The following is a 10,576-nucleotide window of genomic DNA, read 5'->3' as shown; positions in this document are numbered from 1 at the left end:
CCACATTTATTACAAGATTTCCACCATGTAACAAATTCTCTGATGTTATATTGTGTGATTTTGGCAGAGTTTTCCAACACTCATTCCATTCATAAGGGTTCTCCCCCATGTGAATTCTGATGTTTTATGAGGTGTTACTTATGGATAAAGGCTTTTCCATATGCATTATATCCAAAGTGTTTTCCCTCATATGAATTAGATGATGTGCAATGAGGGCTAAATTATGGGAAAAAGCTTTCCAAGTCATTATGCTCAAAAGGTTTCTGTTCATGTGAATTTTCTGATGCATTCTGAGATGTGTCTTATTGCCAAGGGCTTGTCTACAGTCATTGCATTCATGAAGTTTCTCCCCGGTATGAATTCTCTGGTGTGATATGAGCTATGATTTATAACATATGATTTATAACATATGATTTATAAAGGCTTTTCCACACTCATTATATTCGTAAGGTTTCTGCCCTGTGTGAATTCTGTTTTGATATGAGGTATAACTTATAGAAAAAGGCTTTTCTGCAGTCATTACATTTATAATATTATTTCGCTGTGTGAATCCTCTGATGCAATTCGAGTTGGAACTTAAAATCAAAAGTTTTTCCACAGTCATTACACTCATGAAGTTTCAACACTGTGTGCATGCTCTGGGGCATTATGAGGTTTGACTTATGTCCAAAGGATTTTCCAATCATTATATTCATGAGGTTTCTGCCCTGTGTGAATTCTCTGATGCACAATGAAGGTTGACTTACAGCTAAATGCTTTCCACAGTTATTACAATCATGAGTTTTTTACCCTTGTGAATTTTCTGCTGTGATTAGAGGTTTGTCTTTTGTCCAAAGGCTTTTCCAAAGTCCTTACATTCATGGGGTTTCTCCCCTGTGTGAATTCTCTAGTGTGATATGAGATGTGACTTTTATACAAAGGCTTTTCCTCAGTCATTACATTCATGAAGTTTCTGTCCTGTGATTTCGTTGATGTATCATGAGGACTAACTTATAGCCAAAGGCTTTTCCACAGTCATTACATTTATGTGGTTTCTCCCCCGTGTGAATTCGCTGATGTATGATGAGGTCTGGCTTTTGTCCAAAGGCTTTTCCACAGTCACTACATTTATGAGGTTTCTGCCCCATGTGAATTCTCTGGTGTACGATGAGGTGTGACTTTTGTGTAAAGGCTTTTCCACAGTCATTATATTCATGAGGTTTATGCCCTGTGTGAATTCTGGTGTAATATGAGGCATCACATTTGTCCAAAGGCTTTTCCACAGACATTACATTTATGAGGTTTCTCCCCTGTGTGAATTCCCTGATGTATGAGGAGGTGTGACTTTCTTCCAAAGGCTTTTCCACAGTCATTACATTTATGAGGTTTGTCCCCTGTGTGAATTCGCTGATGTATGAGGAGGTTTGACTTTCGTCCAAAGGCTTTTCCACAGTCATTACATTCAAAGGGTCTCTCCCCTGTGTGAATTCTCTGGTGCATTATGAGATCTGACTTTCGTCCAAAGGCTTTTCCACAGTCATTACATTCAAAGGGTCTCTCCCCTGTGTGAATTCTCTGGTGCATTATGAGATCTGACTTTCGTCCAAAGGCTTTTCCACAGTCATCACATTTATGAGGTTTCTGCCCCGTGTGAATTATCTGGTGTATGATGAGATGTGACTTTTGTGTAAAGGCTTTTCCACAGTCATTACATTTATGAGGTTTCTCCCCTGTGTGAATTTGCTGATGTTTCATGAGGTCTGACTTTCTTCCAAAGGCTTTTCCACAGTCATTACATTTATGAGGTTTCTCTCCTGTGTGAATTCTCTGGTGCATTACAAGGTTTGACTTTCGTCCAAAGGCTTTTCCACAGTCATTACATTCAAAGGGTCTCTCCCCTGTGTGACTTCTCTGGTGTACTATGAGGCATGACTTTTGTCCAAAGGCTTTTCCACAGTCATTACATTTATGAGGTTTCTCTCCTGTGTGAATTCTCTGGTGCATTACAAGGTTTGACTTTCGTCCAAAGGCTTTTCCACAGTCATTACATTCAAAGGGTCTCTCCCCTGTGTGACTTCTCTGGTGTACTATGAGGCATGACTTTTGTCCAAAGGCTTTTCCACAGTCATTACATTTATGAGGTTTCTGCCCTGTGTGAATTTGCTGATGTTTCATGAGGTCTGGCTTTTGTTCAAAGGCTTTTCCACAGTCATTACATTTATGAGGTTTCTCTCCTGTGTGAATTCTCTGGTGCATTACAAGGTTTGACTTTTGTCCAAAGGCTTTTCCACAGTCATTACATTCAAATGGTCTCGCCCCTGTGTGAATTCTCTGGTGTGCTATGAGGCATGACTTTCTTCCAAAGGCTTTTCCACAGTCATTGCATTTATGAAGTTTCTCCCCTGTGTGAATTTTCTGGTGTATGAGGAGGTCTGATTTTCTTCCAAAGGCTTTTCCACAGTCATTACATTCAAAGGGTCTCTCCCCTGTGTGAATTCTCTGGTGCATTACAAGGTTCGACTTTCGTCCAAAGGCTTTTCCACAGTCATTACATTTATGAGGTTTCTCTCCTATGTGAATTCTCTGGTGTATGAGGAGGTGTGACTTTCGTCCAAAGGCTTTTCCACAGTCATTACATTCAAAGGGTCTCTCCCCTGTGTGAATTCTCTGGTGCATTACAAGGTTCGACTTTCGTCCAAAGGCTTTTCCACAGTCATTACATTTATGGGGTTTCTCTCCTGTGTGAATTCTCTGGTGTATGAGGAGGTCTGACTTTCTTCCAAAGGCTTTTCCACAGTCATTACATTTATGAGGTTTCTTCCCTGTGTGAATTCTCTGGTGTACTATGAGGACTGACTTCCACAGAAAGCCTTTTCCACAATGAAGGCATTTATAAAGTTTCTCTTCTGTGTGACTTCGCTGATAGTTTATGAGGTGTGACTTTTGTCCAAAGGCTTTTTCACAGTCATTACATTCATAAGGTGAATTAAAACTGAGTGGTTTTCCGCAAAGTTTACATGTGTAGAGTTTTCCCCTTGTATTTAGTCTGTCATTTATTGCAAGATATGACTGGTGAATGACAGGTTCAACATACCTAATGTACTTATAAAATTTCTTTCTTGTGTGATTTTGTTGATGCATATTGAGGTTAGAATTTTCATGGATAGCTTTTTCTATTTGAGTTACTTTTCCAAAAGTGACAGTTGATTTATTACAGTTTTCTGCCATATGAACCCTCTCAGATTTACAGAACACCTTTCTTGTGAAGACTTTTGCTTGTCCAGTGGGTCCAAATGGCTGCTTCATGATGTGGATATTGTCATGCTGAGCAAGAGGCTCACAGAACTGGAGAGAATTTCCAGGTATCTTAGTGTTATCAAATTTCTCTCCAGCCTGTAGTTGATCAGGCCCGCTGGGGGGATACACAGTGTGACATTTATTGCATTCCTCAGGCTTCAATCCTGAATAGGTTCTCTTTTCAATAATCAGTGTTGGAATATGGCTTGAATTTAAACTAAGTGTTTTTCTTAATTCAACTCTCTTGAGAGCTGATGTCTTGTTATTTTTCATAGAATCCTGATTCAGATTTTTGTCCTGACTTTCCTGGTTGATCCTAATCAGGTCATCCCTTTTCATGACCACTGAAATGAGAAAAAAAGCAATCATGTCATGGAATCACATGTAACTGTTTCTCCTGGCATACTCATGTAAAGGGAATGAAGTTACTTGTTATCCAAGTGGCATAAGATTTTCACAAAATCAGTATGAGTTACTTTTTATAACCATTATATGGTTTTTCTCCTTAATATATTAATATACCATGAGGTTTCTGAATGTTCAAACATGATCTTTTTTACTCTGGTAATTTGTCAAGGATGGTGGAATGACATTTGTGCTATGATGTGTGGGATGCCTGCATCTCAAAACAGTGTCAGTTTGAGCCCTGGCTACTCTGCTTTCAGTACAGCTCTCTGCCTATGTAAACTGGAAGAAAGCAGATAATGGTTCATGTGCCTGGGAACCTGTGAGACACCAGGGAAGACTAGATGAATTCTAGTGTTTGGGCTTCAGACTAATTAGACCTAAGTATTGCAGGCATCTAGGAAGTGAGCTAATAGAGGACCTCTTTCTCTCTCTCTCTCCTCTCACTATCACTCTGCTTTTCACAAATATGCAATAACTATAAAACATTTTAAAGAATGGACAAATATTTAATAAAAATATTCACCCACTACCTAGCAACCATTTTTCCCTACCTTTTTTCTCCAGTTTATTTTTATAAAAATTGTGTGTTTTTTGCTTCTCTGATATTTCAACCATAAACATGAAAAAGTTTTACTGATCATTTACTTGCAGGTGGAGAAGAGTGAAATGTGCCTGTATTTTAAGCAGGACAATATTTAAGAAGTATGATTTGAATCTATGATTGTCTCATGTTCAGTCTTCCTAGGTAAACATCATTTGTGGGATTTTTCAAATGAAAAACTACTTTGTCTCTACTCTATGACAGCTTCCTCAAATTCCTAAGGACACCCAACACCTTTAGCTTCTCAGAAGTACAACAGGTACAGAAAAGTCTCAATATACCAAAACACTCCCAATCAGATTGAAGAATTTGTTTCTGCAAACCGGGATGTGCTCATCTTCTTTGAAAAGTGTTTTCTAGCTCATTCTGAAATCACCAGTGCTGGTTACCTCCTCTCAATTCTTTCTATAAACATCCCTGTGTGGTAATTTGAATTTTTGGAGGGTTTAGATCTGTTGCCTCCTATTTTCACTGAAAGCTTCATTTCCTATGTTTTTCTTATCATTTTATTTGCTTATTTTTCAATGATACTGAAAAATAAGAGAGAAATCATACTTCAAACTCCACCCTTAAAGAAATCTGAGCCACTCAACATAAACCCATGATGAGGCTACTTGACCTTGGGTCTCAAAATCTCATTACTTTCTTGGTGAGTCTAGGATCACTTATTTTCATGTTTTATATAAGTTCATGCTTAGTTTATGATTTCCTTTTTTCAAAGATTTACTTTATTTATTTGAAAGCTAGAATTATAGAGAGAGATAGAGAGAAGCCTTCCATCTGCTGGTTCACTCCCCATATGGGCACAACAACCAATGCTGGGCTAAGATGAAGTTAGGAGCCAGGAGTTTCTTTCTTGTCTCCCACATGGGTACATGGGGCCAAGGATTTGGGCCAACCTCTGCTCCTTTCTCAGGTGCATTAGCAGAGAGCTGGATTAGAAGAGGACCAGCTGGGACTTGAGCTGGCACGCATATGCAGTGCTAGTGCTGCAGGCTGGAGCTTTAACACACTGCACCATGGTGTCATTCCTAGCTTCATAATTTCTGATGTCATAGCACAGAGGCTTACTCATGACCATCTTTTTTAAAGATTTAATTATTTATTTGAAAGTCAGAGTTACACAGAGAGAGGAGAGGCAAAGAGAGAGGTCTTCCATCTACTGGTTCAGTCCCCAGTTGGCTACAATGGCTGGAACTGCACCAATCTGAAGCCAGGAACCAGGAATTCTTCTGGGTCTCCCTCGGGTGCAGGGGTCCAAGGACTTGGACCATTTTCTACTACTTTCCCAGGACATAGCAGAGAGCTGGATTGGAAGTGGAGCAACTGGGTCTCAAACTGGTGCCCATATGGGATGCCGGCACATCAGGCTAGGATGTTAATTCATTGCTCCACAGTGCTGGCCACATGACCATCTTTTAGCATTTACTTATTTACTTACTTGAGAGTCAGAGAGACAGAATGAGAGATAAAGACAGACTGAAACAGAGGTTTGCCAGCTATAAGCTCACTACTCAAATGTTTCCAACAGACTATAATTTTCTTATTTATTTGAGATGCACAAAGGAAAAAAAAGAAAGAAACTTAAGAAAGAGAGAGTTCACATTTATTGTTTCAGTCCTGAGAAAGTTCTATGCCTGGGCAAAATCATGAGTGGGAACTCAATCTGAGCAATGAGTTAGAATAAGTTTCCAGGGGCCAGCGTTGTGGCATAGCACATAAAGCCACCACCTGCAGTGCCACTATCACTTATGAGCACAAGTTTAAGTCCTTGCTGCTCCACTTCTGATCCAGCACTCTGCTATGGCCTGGGAAAGCAGTAGAAAATGGCCCAAGTCCTTGGACCCCTGTACCCATGTGGGAGACCTGGAAGAAGCTCCTGGCTCCTGGCTTCAGATCAGTGCAGCTCCAGCCATGACAGCCAATTGGGAAATGAACCAGTGGATGGAAGACCTCTCTCTCTCTCTCTTTCTCTCTCTGCCTCTCCTTCTTCTCTCTCCCTGACTTTTGAATAAATAAATAAATAAATCTTTAAAATAACAGAAACATTAATCTTAAAAAATAAGTTTCTGTATGTTGCCTAATTAACAAGCACTGAAGGAACTAATAAGTGCATGAGGAAAAGGTATGAAAGTGTGGAGAAGGAGAAGGAGAAGTTAGAATTGGGGGAATGTATCAAACCTAGATAAAAGCCTTAGTAACATCAGAAAATGACTGGATTTTTTTTTTTAATCAAAGAACATCTTCACTAACAACAAAAGTTAGAAAGATACTGGTATCTCTAAATGCCTGTGTCTGATGCAGAAAACCAGCTGTTATCAGGAGTAAGGCTTGAGAAAAATTCATGGAAAGAACACCAGTCAACATCTGCACACTTTCTGCCTTGGCCTCCCTGTCCCTTATGTGCAGACTGACCTGAAAGGCTCTGATTCAGGCATTCTTCCACCATCCATGGCTCTGCTCCTCGCTCCAACTTGAAGATCAAGTCAGGTTTGGTAGTACAGTGCCCTATTAATGGAAACAATATAAGACTATGAAATCACTATCCTGGGCTATTTAAAGGGCTACAGCTTGGCCCAGGAGCTATGCAACAAATGTTCCAATTTGAATCTTTTGTAAGATGGTAGATATCAGATTATTCATGGACTCAAATTCTATACCTGCCCAATATTAAACATTATAAAGTGTTCCCTTAGTTGTCAAATAGCAATAAAATGTTATCTCTCGGCATGTGAGGGGTGTCACTCACCCAAGGAGAACAGGCTGCTGTAGATCTCCAGCATCACATCTCTGTACAGGATTTTCTGAGCATTGTTCATTTTCTGCCATTCCTCCCATGTAAAGTACACAGCAAGGTCTTCAAATGCTATCATCACCTATAATATTACACTTCCAGTCAACATGTTAACTCTGTCACAAAATAAACACTGACAGTTTTGTGGATATGAAGGAAAAAAGGAAGGATATGGTTTCACATTAGACTTGTTGAGTGTTTAGAAAGCCACACAGAGCATTCAACAGATCAAACCCATGATCTACAGGCTGTGAGAAATGCCCAAGCTGGAGGGAAACAGGAGGTTCAAATCACAAAGGCCACATCTGTCAAGAGGAATTGCACAGCAGGCTAAAAGAGGGCAATATTGACTGTTGAATGGGCAATGTTAAGGAGAAGTATGTAGAAGCATTGAGAAAAAAAGGAAAGAAACCATCAGTGAAACTATGATGGGAATGAACAGAAAATAATTTCCAGGAAAGCACCATGCATATCATTTCCAATATGTCAGGGAAAAATATATTAAAAGATGGGGCAGATATTTTGCTTAGTGTTTATGATGCCACCTCAGAGTGTCTATGTTTGATTTCCAATGCCAACTCTAGTTTTTAGCCCCCAGATAATGAAGACCTGGGGAAGCAGTGGTGATGTCACCAATGAAGGAGGCCTAGATTCCATTCCTCAATCCTGGCTTCAGTCCTGCCCCACCTCTGTTTGCTGTGGTTATCTAGGAAGTGAATTAATGTGTCAAAGCTCTCTATCTCTCAGTCCATCAACTTTTTTCTCTATCAAGCTAATAATATTTTTAAGTAAGAGAGAAAATACAGGTAAGACAAAGAATACAAATTAGCTTTTGCCCTTGTGTACGATTATTCTACTGATAAACAATTGAAATTACATTATACCTAATTAAAGTGAAAGCAATGGAAATACTTGCCCAAAACATTCAAATGATAAACATTTGTAATAACATCATACATAATTAAAGTGAAAGCAATGGAATTATTTGCCCAAAAAGAGAACCTGGGATTGTCTGCAGTACAATCTGCATTTGTGACTCACTGAGAAAAGTGCTTAGAGATTTGTTTAATAACCTGCAAAAGTCACCAGAATTGTGATCCAGCAGGCTAAGCCTCCACCATCAATACTGGCATCCCATGTAAACAGGATTTGAGTCATTGTTGCTCTTCTTCCAATCCAATTCCCTGCGAATCTGACTGAAAGAGCAGTGAAAATGGCCTGAGTATTTGGACCCTTCCATCAGTTTGGGAGACCCATGGAGTTTCAGGCTCCTGGCTTTGGCCTGGTCCAGTCCCAGCCATTGCGGGCATTTGGGGAATTATATAGTAGATAGAAGATATCTCCTTTTGTCTCCATGTCCCTCCCAATCTCTGTAAATCTGCTTTTCAAATAAATAATCTTAAAAAATAAATTAGCCTCTAGTAGATTATTTTCTCCACACATTCCTTATCCTATTCAAGAATCCAATTCAGCTTCTCAAAGGTATTAAGGACTCCACTACTCTAACAATTCAAAACCAAACATAACTGATTTGTGTTTTAGCACTAGATAACTCTTCTTCTTTCAGAATACTAAGTGTTTACTTCATAGGTAGCACTAAAACACTGCTCAGTACATCATCTATGTGTAGACTGTTTCAGACAACATGACTCCAAAAATGTAGCATATTGTGCTTAGTTTCAACTCAATTCATGTAACAAATATATATTTTGCTATAGCAACAGAAAGACAAGAGACCAAACTGCATTATTATAGATGACAGTAATGTTTCATAATCATGCCAAATTCATAATTCATTTCTGTGTATTCCATGAGAACAAATTTTATGTTTATTTTTATATTTTAAAAAAATTAAAGATTTATTTATTTATTTGAAAGTCAGAGTTACACAGAGAGAGGAGAGGCAGAGAGACAGAGAGAGGTCTTCCATCTGCTGGTTCAGTCCCCAATTGGCTGCAATGGCTGGAACTGCACCAATCTGAAGCCAGAAACCAGGAGTTCTTCTGGGTCTCCCACATGGGTGAAGGGGCCCAAGGACCTGGGACATCTTCCACTGCTTTCCCAGGCCATAGTAGAGAACTGGAGCAGAAGTAGAGCAGCCACGTCTCAAACCGGTGCCCATATGGAATGCTAATGCTTTAGACCAGGGCATTAACCCACTGAGCCACAGAGCTGGCCCCATATTTTCCATTTTAATTAACTAGTATACTGGGACCGGTACTGTGGCATAGCAGGTAAAGCCACTGCCTTCAGTGCTGGCATCCAATATTGGTGCCAGTTAAAGTCCCAGTGGCTTCACTTCCAATCCAGCTCTCTACTGTGGCCTGGGAATTCAGTAGAAGATGGCCTAAGTCCTTGGGCTCCTGAACCCATGTGGGAGACCCAGAAGCTCTTCACTTCTAGCTTTGGATCAGTGCAACTTTGGCCATTGTGGCAAACTGGGGAGTGAACCAGCAGCAGATGGAAGACTCTCTCTCTCTCTCCCTCTGCCACTCTGTAACTCTGACTTTCAAATAAATAAAAAAAATCTAAAAAAATAAGTAAACTAACATTGAACACCTAAAATGAGTACTGACAAGCTGGGGAATAATTTAAAAAATCACTTAGAGGTGATATGTTAATTTTCTTTCCTCTTAGAAACATGTAGAGGACCCAGAATCATACCTGAGAGAGAAGGTGAATGGCAGGAGTTCAAAGAAAACTCTGGAGGCCAACGTTGTGGCATAATGGGTAAAGCTGCTGCCTGCAGTGCCAGTATTCCATGTGGGTGCTGGCTCAAGTCCTGCCTGCTCAATGTACAATCTAGCTTTCTGCTATGTCCGGAGAAAGCAGTGGAACATGGTCCAAGTCCTTGGGCCACTGCAACTGCATGGGAGACCCAGAAGCTCTTGGGTCTTGGCTTTGGTTCAGCTCAGCTCTGGCCTTTGCAGTAATTTGGAGGGTGAGCCAACAGATAGAAGACTTTCTCTCTCTACAACTCTTTCAATAAATAAATGAAATCTTAAAAAAAAACCCTCTGGTTTCCTTCTGCACTGAACAGTGGGAAAAAACCAATATAATAGAATTAATAAAGAATAATAAATACATTAAGCAAGAAAACATCAGCTTCACTGTGGAAGAATAAGCCTGTAAAAATGGAAATACATAGGAAAATGCACCCACCTATATTAAGTGGCAGAGATTAAACAGAAGTTATCATTGGTTTAACCAAAGCATTATCTACAAATTTTGTAAAATAATAGTGTAAAAGTAAAAAGAAATGTTAAGAGTGTTCAAATAAATGAGGTTGTCAGAGATAAACATTATGCTGTTATTAAAGTTTATACTAAAGAAAGTTAACACATACACATAATACACAAACACATATTTAATGCAGTGCACTTTACCAGTAATGATTCTAAATAGACCTTTTCCCTGCATTCATCCCTTCACAAAACCCTGGATTGGGGCTGGCACTGTGGCCTAGCGAGTAAAACTGCCGCCTGCAGACTGGCATC

General features: G+C 39.6%; 1 protein-coding gene across 1 annotated transcript; it reads right to left on the bottom strand.

The window, feature by feature from the left end:
* Positions 1-533: 533 nt before the first annotated feature.
* Positions 534-9,804, bottom strand: LOC133764022 (zinc finger protein 260-like). The gene is made up of 6 exons (XM_062197671.1): positions 9,744-9,804; positions 6,701-6,793; positions 3,321-3,391; positions 1,281-2,919; positions 991-1,087; positions 534-720 (listed from the first exon to the last, which is right to left on the bottom strand). The coding sequence occupies exons 1-6, from the start codon at positions 9,802-9,804 to the stop codon at positions 534-536; spliced, it is 2,148 nt and encodes a 715-aa protein (XP_062053655.1).
* Positions 9,805-10,576: the final 772 nt, after the last annotated feature.

The sequence above is a fragment of the Lepus europaeus genome, chromosome 7 (genome assembly GCF_033115175.1).
Source record: "Lepus europaeus isolate LE1 chromosome 7, mLepTim1.pri, whole genome shotgun sequence".
NCBI lineage: Eukaryota > Metazoa > Chordata > Mammalia > Lagomorpha > Leporidae > Lepus > Lepus europaeus.
The sequence above is the reverse complement of the archived record's forward strand: the minus strand, read 5'-3'. Positions and strand labels throughout refer to the sequence as shown.

What these genes read in the sequence shown, in the direction of transcription:
- LOC133764022 (XM_062197671.1), bottom strand. Translation starts at nt 9,804, where the DNA reads ATGCCACAACGTTGGCCTCCAGAGTTTTCTTTGAACTCCTGCCATTCA. An exon ending in CCATTCACCTTCTCTCTCAG is followed by an intron (nt 6,794 to 9,743) that starts GTATGATTCTGG and finishes TTCCATTAATAG; the next exon opens with GGCACTGTACTACCAAACCT. An exon ending in GGAAAAGCCTTTGGCTATAA is followed by an intron (nt 721 to 990) that starts GTTAGTCCTCAT and finishes ATTGTGCATCAG; the next exon opens with AGAATTCACACAGGGCAGAA.